The 19,827-nt window shown below is 37.6% G+C and overlaps 1 protein-coding gene across 1 annotated transcript; it reads right to left on the bottom strand.

The window, feature by feature from the left end:
* Positions 1 to 1,137: 1,137 nt before the first annotated feature.
* On the bottom strand, positions 1,138 to 17,612 carry SEPT2 (septin 2). Its single transcript, XM_009706012.1, has 12 exons — positions 17,573 to 17,612; positions 16,329 to 16,449; positions 13,002 to 13,088; positions 11,964 to 12,087; positions 9,106 to 9,240; positions 8,752 to 8,869; positions 7,304 to 7,405; positions 6,855 to 7,000; positions 6,092 to 6,175; positions 3,630 to 3,687; positions 1,633 to 1,747; positions 1,138 to 1,218 (listed from the first exon to the last, which is right to left on the bottom strand). The coding sequence occupies exons 1-11, from the start codon at positions 17,579 to 17,581 to the stop codon at positions 1,640 to 1,642; spliced, it is 1,092 nt and encodes a 363-aa protein (XP_009704314.1). The 5' UTR covers positions 17,582 to 17,612; the 3' UTR covers positions 1,138 to 1,218; positions 1,633 to 1,639.
* Positions 17,613 to 19,827: the final 2,215 nt, after the last annotated feature.

Here is a 19,827-nt window from a genome sequence, read left to right as displayed (position 1 = left end):
TAGGTGTTACTACGTATTGCAAATACAATACCAGGCATGATATGTAGAAGAAGTCCAGCCAAGCTAAAAAACAGTCTCCTTTACTATCAACGTTAAGGAAAGTGACCTTGGCCTATAAAAAAACCCAACACAACCAAAACAACCCCAACATGTAACTTATCAGTCACTTCCAAAGTAATACTGCTAACTCCATGTTGGAGCAAGAGCTTAAAATACAGTTTGCATTGATCCTGTCAGGCACAGATCACTTTAAAAGAGAGACGTGCTCTAGTATATATTTTATACTACAATTAACAGTTTGCAATGCCCTAAAAATAAGTATGAAAATACTCATTAGGAATTATAGAATTTCTTATGCATTTGGATATAGGAAACACCCATGCATAGAAAACTTCTCTTTGGGGTTTACCTCATTTAACAATATCAGCATTATTCAAGTTTATTTGGCTACAGTAATGTCAGAAGATAGCAGGACTGATTTGTGCTGACCTACAAGAAACTCTTAAAAATTATCTGCAATAGAGTAAGAGATTTCAGGCAAACAATAAAGAATATACATCCCTCAAGGTTAAATCTAAAGGAAAGAATGCCTGTTGTATAAAATACAGCGTGCCTCTTAAAAAGGCATTTCCTCTTATTTGTTTTAAGACACAAGGCATGCTTGAATTTTAATTCGATACTTGCAGAAGTCAAGGAAATCATCTGCACTGAGCAGAGACAGAAAAAGGGCTGATGGTCTCACAGACACACCTGTAAACACTGCAAAAAATATAAAATTATCCTTGCAGGGATCCTTACTGAGGTGACTATTACATGCCACTGAACAAGATATCACTGACAGCTGTTCATTTCTAAATGTAATATGAAATTAAAAGCAGGGAGGTAATAAGCCATATTAAAAAAAAAAAAAAAATTATTATCTAACACCATATCAGACTAGAAAAGTTTCAATGTCTATTTTGCATCCCTAATACAATGGGAAATTGAAAATAAGCTCATTATAAGAATTACTAAACAAAACCAAATGTATATAATATATAAAATACCAACTGACTACATGTTATGAAATACATATCACAAGAGTTACCACAATGCAGTTTCATGTTAAACTCTAAAGCAAACTCTAAGTCACATGTCGAGCAAAAGGCATCCCTTCTGGTATACCACCGCCATAATTCAACTCCAGAAGGTCTCCGTTAAGTCACGGTATAAAGTAACCTAAAAACAAGACAGAAAAATACAATTTAGATCAGCTATCTTCTTACAGTTAAAAACCCAAAAGAACTGCACACATTTTAAAAGTCACAACGAAACAATGACTTCATCACGAGTCACTTCATGACCTGTTTACAGGTGATTTCAAAGACTCCTTCCATGATTCTTGCCAGCACATATTGTATTGACTTTCTGGAAAACTAGAAAATATGTATGTATATACACACACACACATATGTTGAGTTTGCCTCCAAGCCTTTTCACTTCACAAACAGCACTTAAACCTTACAAATCAAAATTAAGATTGAAATCTACGCAAACCCACCTTGTAAACATTTTTCCAAAACTTCTTAATATCAACCACAATAATGAATAGTTAAAAGAAAAACCCTTTAAGTGGCTATTTGAACATCTTACCAAGACTTTATACATGGTGTCCGCCCTGAACTGCACTGCTGTCTCCTTCTCCACTTTGCATCTGCATCTGCATCTGTGCCTGCATTCTCGCAATCATCTCCTGCATGCGACGAAGCTGAAAAAGTAGCACAGAAGAATCCTGTAGCATAATCTCACGTCAGAATAGGATTCTTTGCTGCCACCATGCTACTAATTATTTATATTAAAGAGGAAACACATATCTGCTTTATCTTTATCTGATAGGTAACAATCTCAGGTTATGACATCATCTTCTACTGCTCTTCTTCATTCCTTAAGAGGCTGGAAATGTACTGACTGAAATAAGCAGGCTTTATTACTGTAATTTGGGATGAGATTTCTAAGCATCTCTAAATGGAAGTCTCTGCTTCCTCTGAAGTTAAATGCATAACAATGATGGTGCTGAAGCGCTGAACAAACGCTTAGAGTTACTAAAGCTTATCACCAGAATAAAAGTACGTCGTTCGTATCTCTCCAAACTACACTTGTATCTGTCACTAAAAAAAATTAAAATTGTCAGGATTACTTGCTAGTGATGACTAGGTGGAAGCAAGTATTACAGGTAAAGTACCCAAGGACACATAAGCATTATTAAAAATGGCTGAAGCTCAATTTTAGAGCACTGCAACGTTTAAACACAGGGTAAGATTAATTCAGCCATGTTACCTGTACAATACTTAAATTCTTTTATTGTACCCAACTTGACAGGTGGAAAGTCAGCCTCACTACTGAAGCATTTTTGGTGGTCTTTGCCTTTGCACTCTACACTTTAAACTCAAACTGAACTGTTAAGCTTAGCAATGAAAAGTTAAACCTGTGAACTGTTTACACTATTCTTTATTCATATTCTTTGAAATAACGACCCTTTTCATTTTGACTCTAGCTGTCCTTTGGGACTTGGGTATCCACTAAGACCACTAGTAGAAGACCAAGTCTCTGCTTGTGCTAGGGCAGACCAAAAAGTCCATCTACCTCGGCCTTGCCTCCAACACTGGCTATTAGCAAATGCACAGCAGAGCCTAACAGCCAGGTGCACGCACCCAGTATTTCATGACATATGCTCTGAAACTCGAGAAATCCGTCAATTCTGAACTTACTAAACCAAAAAAATTCCACCTTTGTATTTACTGAGCACATTCGTGGACAAAGTAAAGCCCTCCAGTCTCTCAGCATTTTTGAGCTTATCTGCACTCCTGCTATACACAAAATTCCATGCTAACGAGTTCCACAATTTACAGGTCCTCTTAAAAGTATCTTTTTTTCTTTTAAAATCAGCCACCTATTAATGTCATTAAATGTGACCTGTTTCTTGTACAGTAGATTCTCATTCATCCTGCCAGCTATGGTTATGTAAGCTCCTTACTATACCTTTCCTCTCTGTCATCTACATCCCAACAAGAGCATTAACCTCATCTCCCCTTGTACAGGACCTGCTTCAGCTCTCCACTTCAGCCTTTCTGCCCACTTTTTGCTATTCACTGCACTTTTTCTAGTCTTGCCTATATCCTTTTTGGGTTAGGGGCACAATGAAAACAGTCTTAGAGCTATGCAGTATGGATTTACCATCGTGGCAGAATGAGAAGTTCTGTTTCGTTCTTTATTCCTGACAATTCCTACCATTGATTCCTCCTTTGCTGCAGAGCTAACCTTTTTCCCAACCTACAATTGCTAACTTTAGAAGCTTTACTCCTGTGAAGATGGCTGTCCTTCCCCGCACAACATGCCTTACATCCATCACTGATCAGTACAATGAAATCAGGCATTTTACCAGATTCTGCTTGTTCCAGTAAGTCAGTATTCTGAGACTCCTCTACACCTCTTCTCATTCAGTTTTGTTACTGCACCTTGAATAACTTTATATTAGCAAATTTTGTCTTTTCCTTTACAAACTACCAAGATCATATAAATCATTTGACCTAAAGTAGTCATACAAGAATAAAATTCCCCCATCACAAGAGTACACAGTTCTGTCATCTTACTTCAGCTTCTTTTTCAAGCAGAATCTGGTCTTTATTTACTTCTTCATCTTCTATTTTCCTAAAATAAGATGAATATTGTTCAATAACATGCAAACATTAAGGGTTTTGAACTTCCACAGAATGCTTTGTTGACAAAATCAAGGCTCTTGGAACACATGTCAGAGTTTCATAACACAAACAAAATGCACTGAAACACCTTCCCCCATAGCTGCAATTCATGTTTTTAAATTATTTTAAAGACATCAATTTATCCCTTACTCCTTCATAAAGTTATGCCCAGAACAAGTATAAACTTCAAAAACCATTTTAGCTGTGACTTTAAAACATAACAGATCTTCACATGTAGGTATCAATAAAAACTGTTTCTGAACAGCATTCAGGTATAACAGTTTACCTGAGCATAACATTATCTTAACTGATTGCAATTTGAGTACCCCACAGACAAGCGCAAATTCAGAAATACTGCAAAGACATGCTTCTCTTTCACTGGTGCAATAAATCAATACAACCAAATCGAAATATAAGTTCAAGGTAAAGCTGGACAAGATGTTATCAAAAATATGAAAGCAACATGTAAAACAACAAGTGCTCTAAGAAATTCTGTATCTGGAAACCTGGGCTACCTCCTGGCAGAACCTTCCTTTGATGGCAGTTCTATCCCATCTCTAACTTCATGAACCACGGTTGCTACCAAACCAAAACCATAAAAGTAACACAACTGTACATGTCTGGAATCCTTCCAATTGGAGGAACTCTTTATCCTCTGCTCCCACTTAAGACTTTGAAGTTTGGTTATTTTTCTAGTACAGTCACCTGTTTTGGGGCTTTTTTGCAAGTCCAAAAGATTTCTTTTGTATTACATGTTAAAGTGTAGTACAAACATTGATTACTCCTGTCAAAACTAATCAAATGCGTTCAATCAGTTATCTCAGCAAACTCTTGCTTAATTGGGATGTTCCAGATTTACACTGAGAAACCAAACATAAGAATATTTTTATTTACTATATTTTCAAGATTACCTACCACTTTACTAGTAAGGTTTCTCCTATCCCATGTTGCAATGGGGAAGATCATCTGCTAACAGATATAATCATACAAGTGCCATCAAAAGTGCAAAGCGAACAGACTGATGCTTGTTAAAAGGTTATCAGAGAAAAGAGATTGTCAAAAAATCCTCTGTGGCCAAAAGCCACATTAGCAAATACAGTCAACAAGCACTAATTGCCAAGCACTGCTGGTGGGGTAGGTGCAAGTTTGAAATAAATTCACACGCAAATTACCTTCACTTACAGTAAACTTAACTACATGCTACCACCACTTCAGAAATGTAAAAACAAAAGATATATGGGCCATTTAACTAGACAAGATACAAAAACATGCTTTAGTTTCACAAAGAAAGATACGCCAACTTAACAGCAACTTACTGTCACAGGTCCTTGGCAGAGGCTGCTTTAAATGCTCTAAAAATTGGTAATCTGGATGACCTTAGGTTACATTACTTCTAAGATCTTTGTACGTATCTGTCGGGTAACAGGCACCAGAACTTGGCAAAAATTTATTTTTTTTTTTAGCTTGAACTTCAGAAGACAGGATTTAAAAGTCAAAGGAGAAGAAAGAACATGACATTTTGCCTGAAGGGAAAACTGGACTTGTAGGCCAATGCTACAGGCAGAGACAAACTCCTTTTCCTGAAAACTGATTAGGCATGTGACAAAACCTATGTCAACAGCATGATGGAAAAACTTTGCAAAATATACCAAACCCACTGAAATGTGCAATTATGAAACCCTCTAGTGGTTGAAATAAGAAAAGCAACTGAAAAATCTAAACCAGGAAAACACCCAATTTTCACCAAGAACTCACAAACTCAACTTTACAAACCCTGCTATTTTAGTTAGAAGTGGGGTGTTCTGCCCATCTCTCTTACCAGGAAAGCTGTGCCCTACTCAACACAGCTCAAAATAGGGTTGAAAGACATTATCTTGCAACTGCTATGCAAAGAAAATTATTTACGTATATGATGTTTTTAATAAGGCACTGCAGAACGACTTGAGTTTCTCTTTTCAAAGCCAGAGTCCAAATATTCCAGTAGTTAATTCTGAAAAAACCCCCCTTTTTTTAACATATCGGCACTGACCTAACTCGCAGGTTTTTTAAGACAACAATTTATCATAGACATCTGCCCTCCTTACCTCAGACATTCCAATGCAACTGTGTCCAAGCCTTAAAACAAAGCAGAGATCTAACTATATCCTTCTAATGCCACAAATGTCTCTTCAGATTTACGTAATACTTTTTCTTACAGTGTAGGCTGGTTGACTGAACTTGGTGCTGACTGGAGCTACAGAGCTGTCCACGATCTACCAAATCCTAGCAATGAAATGGTAAGACAGACAGAGAGAGGGAGTGCAAAAAATAAATTCAAAAGAGGAAGAAACAGCATGTAACCATAAGATGACAACCTGCCGCCTCGTTTGAGCCTCTCAGAGCGGAAGTTCTCATAGTGAAGATCCTGGGTCACCTCCTGAAGATCTTGCATATGGGTGCTGGAGGAAGAAAAATAATTAAAAGATAAAACATACCTGTGTCACATCAGCTTGCTTAACCAACTCTCACATTCAGCACTGTATTTGTTGGGTCAATGTGTTCAGCCCGTATACTCATTTAACATGCTACTTTAAGTTAAATTGGTGCAATAAAAGACACAGAGAGACCACCTCAGACCCTGAGGCAACCCTGAAATAAGCTGTCCTCCTGGGTGCAGTGTTTGATGAAGCAGTGCTGGGCAGGGGAAGCAGAGTAGCAAAGTTTGGGGAAAAAAAAAAAAAATAAAATCAACCAGTGGACTTTTCAAGTCTACTCCTTTGCAGATATATATCTACATATAGATACATTTAAATAAGCACAAGGTGTGAGGTGACCAGTTTTATGCTCCTGGGGATGTGAATAGCAATACAACATTGTGTTCGACAAAAGAATTCGACAAAAGGTTATCTTCACAGAATCACTGAGTAATTCAGATTGGAAAGAACCTATGGAGCCTACGTGGTCCAACCCCTGCCTAGGCCTAGGCCAGCTAGGTCAAGGTTGCTCATGGCTTTCTCCAGACAAATTCTAGATGTCTCCCAGGATTCCACAACCACTCCAAATCCCCAATACAGTGTTTGAGTATCTTCTTGGTGGTTGTTTTTTAAACTATCATTTCATTGGAATTTTCTAACTTACATTAACATGGTTCTCAGCTTCAGGAAGTCATTATGTTCCGGATTCTCCACTTCAACTACACCCCATGGGTAAAGTCGTCCTCTAACTTTTTTACCTTTGGCTTCGATGAGTTGATTGGATCCCACTACACAAAATGGAATGCTGGTCTGAAAGCCAAAAATTACTAATTATGAACCAGAACAAACAACTTCAAGAACAACTCATTCTGCTCAGCATTGCATATTATGGTAATAAGTTTGTAGTGCTTTTAATTTGAGGGTGCTAAAAAAAAAAAAAAAAAAAAATTGTTACCACCATCTTCCAGTTAGGGAAGCCTGGGAGCTGAGACACAGTCACTCACTCAAGGTCTCATGGCAGGTCACAGTATGTATCTTGCTCTACAGCCATCTGAGCAGTCCAAAAAGATACAGTATACTATCCACATATGTAACCTATGAAGTCAGTCATACCTTCAGGAGTCTGGTCTGCTCTTTAAAATCTTCATCCTCATCTGATTCAGCATCAGGCAGGTGATAAATCTTGATACCATGCTCTTCTATTTCATCCAGAATCTGAGATTTATAATATACAAAATTGAGATAATATATGTGTAAAGTCAGTACTTTTAAATCTTAAGGTAAAATTACTTAATCAGTTATACACAGTCTTTTGAGAAATCTGGGCCTATCTTACTGATGCAAATTATTCGGCAAGCATTTGTTTTTAAACACCATATTTCTTCTTGATATTCAACAACTACAGGCCACAGACTTTCAGACAAACAATACTGTTCAAATAAACATTGTCCTTCGTGGATTACACCTAAGAAAATGCACTTTTTAAAAAACCTTTGCAATTGTTGGTGTGGGTTTTTTTTAATTGTAAAGCATTGACTCAGAAGTCATAATTGCTTTGAACAGCCTAAAATTCCTTGCTCTTGCCTCTGAATTACTATTTGGGGGGCAGGGGTGTGAGTGTTTAAAAACCTAACTGAGCTACAGACATGACAAATACTTTTTTTTGTCTTCATGGCTGCTACGAATGGCATCTGTAGCTGAAATCCACTTGCCATAAACCCAAATTTTGCTCTTAAAAAAATAATAAGAATAAAAAAAATTAAATCTTTATTTCTGCAGAATTCTAGCACAATATATATCTCAAACTAAAGTATATACCTCTCTTCATTGCAAGTTGGGTAAGACAACTATAAGGATTTTCAGAATAACTGAAAAAAATCATAGATAAATTTTTAAATATCACAGCAAAGATTGGATCAAGTGTGCCTTCTGGCAAGTTAATTCTAACACGTCTTTCTAAATTTCATCGTTCTTATTAATTCATGATGGTTTGTTACATTTTTTTCCCCCTCAGCAAATACAGCATCAAGTCCTGCAAGACTGAACATGTTAAGGGGTCTTGCCTATGGAAGAAAGAACTGGAATGTATTAGAAGAGGGTGACATAGGGGAAGAAAATCAACCTTAAAATCAGAAAAATCTCTGAAAATCCTATTTTTCAATCATCAGAATTCTGACTGGGTTAAAAAAAAATATGTATATACGCGCATTATAGATGCAGATATTGTCTCTGCTTTGGGACTGATTAAACAGGCATGGGAGTAACTACCATCAGCAAATGCATTTAAATATTTTCCCAAAGTTTCAAAATTCATTCATAATTGTAAATGTAGCCAATCTGCTGTTTCACAGGCAACATTTCAAGGACAATTTCTCAGTTAAATACGTAATAAAAGAATTTACAAGATATCAAACTACATATTAAATGATGTTACACTGTGCATGACATTGTATTTTTCTTGGCTAGGACAGAGTAAGCTTGAATAAGAATGTCCCTCTCTTCGCAACCATGCTGCTATAACCAAAGTACAACATTTTTCTGCAAGCTAGAAAAACACTTACTCTTTTCTTTAGTCTTTCTCGCTCTTTCAGAGAAAGCGTATCAGCTTTTGCAATCACTGGTACAATATTTACTTTGTTGTGTATGGCCTTCATAAACTCAACATCCAGAGGCTTAAGTCTAAAATCAAAATATGGAAAAAGTTTAATTTATTTTTAATCTAAATTGCCAATTTATTTTCACACCAACATAGATCTCTCTCTTCACACAGAGAAAGAACACATCAAATTAATTCCAGCAGTTCTAGTACTTCCTTAAGCAATCGCAATCTGATTCTGAAAATTTAAGTCAGCAGGCACAAACCAACTCCCTGAAATAAAATAATTAAAAAAATAAAATGACAGAGAAACACCTACCCATGACCAAACGGTGAAATGAAATAGAAGCAGCAATGAACCCGATTATCTATGATATGCCTTCTGTTCAAACCACTCTCATCATGCAGATATCGCTCAAACTGCTCATCAATGTAAGAGATTATGGTCTTAAAACTGTAAAACAAATATGGATTCAAGAAATCATGCTCATTCTCAAATAGTCAATAATTTTAGCGATGTTTCAATGGTAATATTAAAACACCAAGAAACCCAGCTGATGAACCAACCTGCTGATAGACAAAAATTAATTTACTGATGCTGTAAGACTGTAAGAGTAGAAGCGCACATCTTAAAATTTTAATTGAATTCTAGGGAAATAAACTACTACGCATACTTTTTTTTAATATATATTAAGATAAAATAGACATATATATAACATGTCCTAACTTCTACAGTAAATTTCTCTTGGGTTAGTATTTATTTTTTGACTAGTATCAATCACACATGCTCAAGATAATCTAAGCTGCTTGTTCCAAATTGATTTAAAATGATAGAATGGTTTGGGTCAGAAGGAACCTTTAAAGACCATCTAGTCCAGCCCCCCTGCCATGGGCAGGGACATCTTTCGGTAGATAAGGTTGCTCAAAGCCCCATCCAACCTGATCTTGAACCCTTCCAAGGAGGGGGCATCCACAAGTTCTCTGGGCAAACTCTTCCAGTGTCTCACCACCCTCACTGTAAAAAATTTCTTATGTCCAACCTAAATCTACCCTCTTTCAGTTTAAAACTGTTGCCCCTTGCCCTGCTACTACAGGCCCTGGCAATAAGTCTCTCTCCATCCTTCCCACGAGCCCCCTTTATATATTGAAAGGCCTTAGTAAGGTCTCCCTGGAGCCTTCTCTTCTCTAGGCTGAACAATTCCAACTCTCTCGGCCTTTCTTCACCGCTGTTCCAGCCCTTGGATCATCTTTCTGGCCTTCTCTGGACCCGCTCTAACAGATCCGTGTCTGTCTTGTGCTGGGGGCCTCAGAGCTGGTTGCAGGTCTCACAAGGGCAGAGCAGAGGGGAAAAATCACCTCTCTCAACCTGCTGGTCACTCTTCTTTTGATGCAGCCCAGGATACAAATGGCTTTCAGGAATGCAAGTGCACATTGCTGGCTCATACCTCATTTTTTGTCCACCAGTATCCCCAAAGTCTTCTCTGCAGGGCTGCTCTCAACCCATTCATCTCCTAGTCTGTATTGATATCAAGGATTTCCACAACCCATGCGCAGGACCTTGCACCTGGCCTTGCTGAACTTCATGAGGTTCGCATGGGCCCACTCCTCAAGCCTGTCAAGGTCCCTCAGGATGGCATCCCTTCCCTCCAGTGAATCCTCTGCACCACTCAGCTTGGTGTCATCTGCAAACTCACTGAGGAGGAAATCAATTCCACTATGTCATTGATAAAGACATTAACTAGTATTGGTCCCAGGATGGACTCTTGAGGGACGCCACTGATTACCGGTTTCCACTTAGACTTTGAGCCATTGACTGTAACTCTCCGGACGTGGTCCTCCAGCCAATTCCTTATCCATCCAACGGTCTGTCCATCAAACCCATATGTCTCCAGTTTAGAGGCAAGAATGTTATGGGGGACCGTACGAAAGGCCTTACAGAATTCCAGGTAGGTGACATCAATAGCTCTTCCTTTATCCACTCCATTGTAGAAGGCCACCAGGTTAGTTCAGCCACAATTTGCCCTTGGTGAAGCCATTCTGGCACTGTTTAATCACCTCTCTGTCTTCCATATGTTTCAACACATCTTCCAGGAGGATCTGTTCCATGACCTTACCAGACACAGAGGTGAGGCTGACTGGTTGGTGGTTCCCAGGGTCCTCCTTTTAACCCTCTTTAAAAATGGGTGTGACATTTCCCTTTTCCCAGTCACTGGGGACTTGCCTGACTGCCACAACCTTTGAAATACAAGGGAGAGCGGCTTGGCAGCTACATCTGCCATAAGACAACCCGACGAGATGGGATGCATCTTGTCGGGTCATGGACTTACCAAGTCCCTTATCAAGCTCAAGTTCCTCAGGTGGTCTTGAACCTGATCTTCACTTACAATGGGAGGGACTTGGTTTCCCCCATCCCTGCCTTGAGGTTCAGGGGCTTGAGAGATGTGGGAAGAGGGATTACCACTGAAAACTGATTGCCGTTGATCTCAAGATTATTTCTCAGTACTTATTACAATGTAAATTTCTCCAAAAAACCCCAAACAATCAAACCCAAAGATGATGAAAATGCACTTAAAAATGAAGCACAGAATCTGAGAATCCTCGAATGAATGTGGACAAGATCTAAACGTGGATTTTTACATGTGCTAAAGATTAGAAGAATTACTTTCTCAGAGTATTATTAAATTTTTTGTGTCCCAGTGGTTCCATTGCTTTCTGACTATAAAAAAGTCAAGGTCACTGTTCACTTAAAACTCTTCCAAACTTAAGAAAGTTAACTAAGAAAAAAAAAAAAATCTGTGTCACAAAATTTATTTCAAGTTGTGTGGAAGTTACTGATGCCTCTCTACATGTATCTGAATTAACTCATAACACTTAAATTAAGCCTTCTCAAAATTAGAAAACATGCCCATCTCTCCAAAAATCACACCTCAAATTCAGCACGTCACATAACACACCAAAAAAAGGGAAGATCATGACTTAACAGTATGATCACTTTGACTCACCTTTGGAATGGAGGTGATTAAAAGAGCTAGGGTTATCACTTGGGACATCCTACTTTGAACTGCACATCATTATTAATGTAGCTCCACTTCAGTTACTTATTCTCACTCCTCCAGGACAAATATGAAATGGATGTCAGTCTTCATACATAGATCAATATATACTCTGTGTACATACCAGTCTCGACAATTGATAGCATCCCCATATCCTGGTGTATCTACAACCGTCAGACGTAGTTTCACACCCCTCTCTTCAATTTCAACTGTTGAGGCTTCAATCTGCACAGTGCGTTCAATCTTCTCTAAAAGACAATAAACTCGATCTTTCAGATAGAATTTTTAAGACCACGTAATTTTGAGATAAACTCAAAAGATTAATTGGCAGATACAAACATATAAATATTATTCCACGGATTACCTTCTAAGGTCTGATAACTTAACAGCAAGACTCAGTACTTAAGTTCTTCAGATTTTGTTAGAAGATCATATGAGATTTCATACTGTTCTTAAACATAATGAAGAAACTAAGGCAAAAGGGACTGAGAAAAAACTGCAGGTAATCAGCAATTTGAAGAACAATACTAAATTATATGTAATGGATTTTTTTTCCTAAGGTTGAAAGTGGTAAGTAATTGTCGGCTAACATGATAAATCTTTCAAGCAAGCCATTCAACAATTAGCAAAGAGGAAAAAAATAGCATCTTCCTCTATTTTCTTACAATATTCTCTTCCATTGGATTATTGCATGCCTTGGTTAACAGAATAAAAAAGGGACGAGGGACTGAAGAAGAAATGGAGGTGGAGTTCACATTTAGTAAAAATCAACCCAAAGCAAAGGAAACAAGTTGCAAGTCCAAGCAGGCATAAACAATGCATATGTTTAGAATTGCAACGGATTAAAAATTAAAGGAAGTTTCTGATTGTTTTAGTCAATTTTTTCATCTTACTGTGACTCAACGACTTTTTTTTTTAAGCAAAAGAAGGGATCAACTTTCTAGGTGCCAATATGAATACACCTGAGGACGAAACAACAAAGACCCCATGTACGTCCTGGGTACAGAGGGAACCAATTCCATCAAACAGTTCAAGTTCAGGAAATACATTAGAAATTATTACAGCTAGAAATCACTACTGCCTGTTACTAAAATCCAAAGACAAAAGCATTCAACTCTGAAAATCACTGAGAACAGAGAAACTAGAACAAAGGTGTGTTTACCAGCAGCTCCTGGGATTATTCTTTCTGGGTAGAGATCCGTCAAGAACAGGCTGTTTATTAATGTAGATTTTCCCAATCCAGATTCACCTGTGATTCAATATGAAGATAAATTCAACACATTTACATATTTTCAGCTGTATCCAGATAGTATCATCTGACTATACTTTTTTTTTCCAAGTGTAAAATTTTTCAAGTGTAAATATTTTACTTTAAAATTTTACAGCTTATAATTTTATGTTAGAAAAGTTTGTGTAAAGAGGTTGAATAACAATTTTTACATCTCGGTTTTATAATACACTTTCTTAGAGCTTTCACTGATGATTTGTAATTAAATCTGCTCGTCAAGTGGAGTTCTGATCAATTTAGACTTAAAATTTCCCATTTCATGTCTCCTGATTTTTTAAGGCATGCTTTCCTGCTATCACTCCAGAATGTGAAAGATCATACACAGTGAGAAGCTAGATCCTGCCTAGGCTATCTCATCAATTTAAACAATGAAAAAGGCATTGTGAACTTCTGCACAGCCAGCCATCATAAAGCGTGATTTCTTTCTCCTTTTTATGCTAATTTGGCAAACAAGAACCAAAGGGAAGAGGAATATGACATAGCCACTGAGCATACACACAAAGCAGTTTTTTCACTGATGAAACTGGGGCTTACCATATTGTACCATTAATATATTTGTGTTCTTGGGCATGATGACTGAGCCATAAGGAAAGTTCAAAATCCAACTAATTAGCCAAAGTTCAAGATCTTCATCAGAACAAATGTTCATGGCATAAAAAAAGAGTAGCAACTTGAAGTGCTCATTACTCAAATTCATTGAACAAATCCTGTTCTAGAATTTTGATTTTATTTCAGGTGTTGATAGAATTAATCAAAAAAATTAGATGGTAAAAATGATGGGCCACATGATCCCTCTGAGTAACACAGACTATTCTGCAATAGCAGTCTGACAAAAATATCTGAACAAAAGAAAAAAAGAGATGGAATTATTTTTTAAACAAAGATTTGTCTAGGAGCTGTCAGTACGCATCTCTCAAGATTGGATTTTACCAGTGCAACCTTGAACAGTAAGAGAGACATGCAGCCATAGTAACTTAACAGTCACGTAGCATCATTTGAGCAAAACCAAAAAAAGTATGATTTTAACCAGTGGCACATTCCATATTTTCAGTCTGGGTAAATATTACATGTAAAACAAATCAGTTTTCATAGGCGCTTTCAGGAATTATACTGGCCACAGTAGTTAAGAGTTTAGTGACTCTTAAGTGAAATAACTACTTAGATGAAGTCATAGCTTCATAATGAGAATGGACGTGAAATTGTTAATAAATACAAGCGGTTAGGATTTCTTTAGAAGCAACATAGCCAAGCAGCCAAACTGTTATAAACCACATCTCAGATTTTCACAAACCACAATAAACAATAGCAGCAAAAACAAAATGCTAAGGAGATAAATCATTGATTAGGACTCTGTCAGTGCAGACAGCTTTTAAAGAAACATTCTCCTGCTCAGAAATTAAGAAGCATGGCAACTTAACAAAGAATAATAGTTCAATACAGGCACTGTGATATAGCTCACAAGAGAACTTAAACCCCACACATATTTCAAGAGAAATAATTCACATTCCAAACTGTTGAAATAATCAACAATTTAAAGCACAGTTTATTTTATCTTACATTGACTGCCTCCCTCTGCTCATGTATCTTAAAACATCACTCCAAATTTTCAATGAAATTACTTTTCTCCAAGTTCTCTTCCTGTGGTTTTCATTTATCCCTTTGAATACTGACAGGCAACGACTGTAAAATTAAATTTTACTCTGAGACATCAGTGGGGTTAATTGCCTTTCTGTCACTGTGACACCATGTAATTTCCTCCCTATCTTCTATTTTCAAAGAAGCTAGGAACAACTGCTTGGTCTATATAATTTTACATAGCTTTCTGCCAGAATTGTTTCACATAGAACTATTTGCAATTAATCTCAAAGAGATCGGGAAATTAAGTTTAGCTGCAGCAGAGAAAGTACACCTTTTGTTTCTCAGAACTGTTCAGATTTTTAGGATCACTGAACAGTAAATTCTGAAGAGTTATAGTAGATACTGTAATTTGAAACATCTGCTTATAGTTCAGCTTTACGCTTAGATTTTATAAGATATCCATTATGACATTATCCTAAGCAAATCCAAGGAAAGATAAGTAAACATCTATGATAAAATTCTAGGAAGACAAAAATAGGGGCCAACTCTGTCGAACACTGAACTACAAAAGACAGAAACAGGATAAAAGCAATGCTAGGGCTGTCATTTGGCAAAACTAATGACAGGTTTGAGGACAGACGCTTTCTGTAACTACTGGAATCCAAAACAATTAAGAACTTAAAACACCTCCTATGCTGTACCCTCTCCCCTCTCCTGCTCATTTTCACTGTGAGCTCTCTTGGACAAATCTAACACGCAAATGGGATGTACTTCTCGTGACGCCAGGTAACAAAGAACCTCATTCTATTAGGGTACTTTTTGCAAAAGCCTACTTTAAAAGTGAGATTTACGGAGTTCAAACACCAAAACTTAGAAGTTACAGCTCCCAAGCAGTATGACCAGAGAGATATAGAAGACACTCAAGCCTGACTTGGGAGCCTACTTAATTTGCAAAAATAACTCCAACTTCTCAGACAATCAAGGTATTTCTGCAGACACACTAGATTTTTCTTTCCATTCCAGATACCAACACAGATTCTCAATGAAATATTGAATAGAATTAAACTTTAAATTATAACTGCTAACAGAAAATCAAGATCAATTTAAAAAGTAAGAGCTTACTTCAAAACCAACTAATCCAATTCTCGTTCTTCTCTTACAAGAGTATTTAGAAGGGGTGGAAAGACCAGAGTTGAGATTCTTTTGAACTACAGAAGCATAAACAACATTTTAAATGGAATAGTCGTCTTAATACTATTCTCTCAATCAAAACATGCAAGCAAACAAAGATTGTATTCACATGCAAAAACAGTTTTAAACTACATTTTAAATGGAATGCTTGAATCCTGTAGGACAGGAAAGAAGGAAGGAAGTAACAATCACTGGAGCGCACAACAGAATTTCTTCACTTCACCCATGACTTATTAACATATTCAAACATGGTTTGTAGTGTGGAAAACTGCCACGTGAATTAAACTATAAAAGAAAGTTAAATGCTACAGTACAGAAGAGCTTTTTGAGACAAGCCAAAGCCTTACAATAGTGGAAGTAACATTCATTTTAATTCCAAATTCCCTGTGAGCAAGTACTAATTTTGAGAAAAACTATAAAACATTTCCTTACCAACCACCATAAGAGTAAATTCAAACCCCTTTTTCACAGACTTCCGGTGAACCTGATTGGGAAGGTTTGCAAATCCAACATAGCCAGGGGTTTCTGGATTGGTAAACTGAGCAGGCTGTTGCTAAAAATAAAATAAAATAAGACACCATTCAAGACATAATTGTTTGTATAACTGCTTTCCACAGTTATTTCAAATGGTTTGAATCTATGTGATGAGACAGAGAAAACTACAGAAGTGTTCCTACTACTCAACGGTTTTACAATGCAGCACAGAACAACTGCATTCACCTAGCGTTTAAAAACAAAAGTTTCACTTATTCAGCTATCTAGCCAAGATCATCTTAAGTAAAAAAGAAACAAAATCCCAAACATTTATTTATCGAAGTATGAAGTGCATTCACTAATCACACCCTTTTTAAACAGTGTCTTCACACACATTTAAAATAAAAAAGCTTGTGTCCAATGTTTATGGACTTAAATAGAAAGGTGACCATTTCTAATCTGTTTTTAGCAGATCCAGATGAAAACCCTGATGAAGGAATGAAGTGACAGCCATCTGCTGGGAGTCCTCTTTAGGGATAGCTTTTAAAGCAGAAGGGGAATTTCCACAATAGCGTTTCAAACACCCACTACTACAAATACTACAGAGATCTCTTTAGACCTATTAGTTTCCCTCTTCAAACACATTACTGAAGTACCCTTTATCATTCACCTCACTCCAGTAAGCTAACATGGATGTTTTACCCATTATACCAAATGCAGGGGACCAAGAATTAGATGAATCCCAGCATGTCAATAATATTTTAACTTACCACATTGTTTATAAAGGCTTTTACCGGAAGGTCAGTTGACTATATCAGTAAATGAATAAATTTAATCTAAGAACATCCTTTTCTTAAATGACTCCTGCTCAAAACACAGCAGCAGAACGGAAGTTTCAATGAAAACGCACCAGGGAGCTTGTATGCAACTCCATAATCAAAATTAAATCCTTCCAAGAGTATTAGTTAGCTGCAGAGGTTTATACTTGTAGGAAACTAATATACGTTTCACATCACTCAATCTTTCAATATTATGTGTACTCTAAATGTGAATTCTCTCTTATTTATGACTCATAAATTTAGCATACACATGGCCACCAAACACATGATGCAAGTTACACATTCTGTCCTTGCAGATTAATAGCTAAAAACAAAGTATGTGTTTCACCTTGTTACACTGGAAGACAGAAATATTGTTCTTACCTTGGACATTTTTAAGGAAGGTCAGGAACAAATCTGGAGAAAGAATAATGTTTTTCATCTTATTACAGAACATACAAGAAAAAAATAAAATCCAAACCACAAACCAATATAATGGCCACTGTTGCACACTAAATTAAAAAAGGAACATTCTTGATTGGATGTCCAGATTTTGAAACAGTGTCAATTGCTTCACAGAGTACAAGTATTTGACTCTTCAGTACCACCAAGGGGCAGAATTTTCAGCAACCATTGTTCCTATTAACATCATTAGACAATAAATTCAAGCAACATGAGCGTGGGGTGCTAAAGGCACCAGATACATGACAAACCATTTTGAAGCCTGAAAAAGAAAAGTTGACATCCTTTCCGGAAACTAACTAAACCAAACACACTGCTTAAAGACATCTTACTATTTACAGGAAACAGTTTTTTCAAAGCTAAAAAAACCCCAAACCATGTGTATTATTTTTTCTTTTTAAGCCTCCTTCCGCTCAACATTTCCCTTCATGTTTGAGTGTTCTGTAAAGAGCCAACGGCCTCAAAATGAAACATTTTCTCCTCCTCTTTCATCTGGATGCTTGCAAACTCAGTCATTTCAACTTCTGCTGCCAGGATAAGATTTTCACATGCAGCTGATCACTTTGAAATACAAAGCAGATAGGAAAAAAAAAAATTTTAAAAATCTCTCATCTAACACCTCTATGCAAGAAAGTGTCTTTGACTGTTTGTCAACACTTCTATCACGCTAACTTGCATGAGTTCAAGAGATCATATAATTTACTATGGCAATATAAAAATATCAGTATATGCTGTATCTTCAAGTGATGAGTGCTTCAAGCCCCCTTTCTAGTCCCTTCCCTGGCTTGCCCTCTGTTCCCACTCACAAATCCCACATACCATAGCCACCTCTTATCTACCTAGTTCACTCCCACTTCCATTCTATGGATTCTATGAAATTATCACCATCTGATTCTTCCCGTCTCCCAAGCAGATTTTTGTCAGTGAGTTCTGCTTTATGTGACATCACACCAAACTGCTTCAATGTACAGCACCCTTCAGTCTGTCCTTCCTACCAAAAGGCCATTTTGAAGTCAAAGCAAACTGCCTAGTGCCAGACAGAGATGAGCCCAACCTTTTTTGTGTTAGGCAGAAGGCAAAGTTGTTTTCACATTGATGATGACTTCTGGCAGCTATGGCATTTGCTTCTTGAAGCTACTGTATACGTAGATATACGTACACAAATACGACCTCACTTCGGTTTATTAAGATGCAACTTTTTAGCTCACCGTGACTACTTCACTGTTAACAGTTACCAAGCTGCGTTCTCCACACCCCCAATACGGAAGATGTCAGTTCTGACGAATGCTTTGTGATGGAAGGGACAGACTAAATGTGCTAAACATCGAAGTAATTCGGTGACAAAAATCAGCAATTTGCTGACAAAAAAAATCTGGCATCCTGATTACACACACGAAATAAAAATTGGGCAGCATGCTTCTCAAGTGAAATTTCATGCTAAAAAATAAAATCCAGTATCTGCAATGTTTGTATTTCAGTCAATAAGCTGGTCTATGACCTATGAAGTAATCAACTACTGAAGAGGTTATCTGTGAGACTTTTATCATCAAGCAAGATTGCTCTGATAGCAACTCTTCCTTCCAAGAGTGCTTCCTGCCGAGTGATGTCATGGATCCCTGCTTAAGCATTCTCCATGAGAGATTTTCAATGCCAAACAAAACTAGATCCTGCTAGAACACAGAAGAACATTCTTTTAACTCACGAGGCTTGTCTGTCACCCAACTATTTCTCAGAAGCAGGCTAAGAGCGGAGGAAAGTTTCTCACAACTACCAAGAAACAAAGGAGAGCTATTTATGCAGATGGCTGCAGTTACATTACTTTTTAATATATGAATCAGGCACAGGAATCTTTCACGAAAGATCCTTGCCATAGCGTTCCCCTCAGGGCAGCGGCCGAGCGCTCCCACACAGGCAGGAGCACACAGTCTCGGAGCAGTCCAGGTTTTCCTCTGGAGCTGGTCGATCATGTTCCTTACCCTTCGGTTTCAACAACCCGGCTGGAATTTTCTAGGAGCGCGTCTTCCGAAGCCTTGCGTGCCAACGGCACTGGAGTGACTACCTCACCCGCCCTGCAAAGAGGGAACCGCATCTCCGAGGCCCTCCCCGTCGGCGGGTCCCTCAGGCGCCCAGGCGGCCCAGTCGACAAGGCCCCGCGCTGAGGGGCGGCAGGCAGGGCG

The sequence above is a fragment of the Cariama cristata genome, unplaced genomic scaffold (genome assembly GCF_000690535.1).
Source record: "Cariama cristata isolate BGI_N322 unplaced genomic scaffold, ASM69053v1 scaffold8228, whole genome shotgun sequence".
Lineage (NCBI taxonomy): Eukaryota > Metazoa > Chordata > Aves > Cariamiformes > Cariamidae > Cariama > Cariama cristata.
Note: the sequence above shows the minus strand (reverse complement) of the source record. Positions and strands in the feature narration are given on the sequence as shown.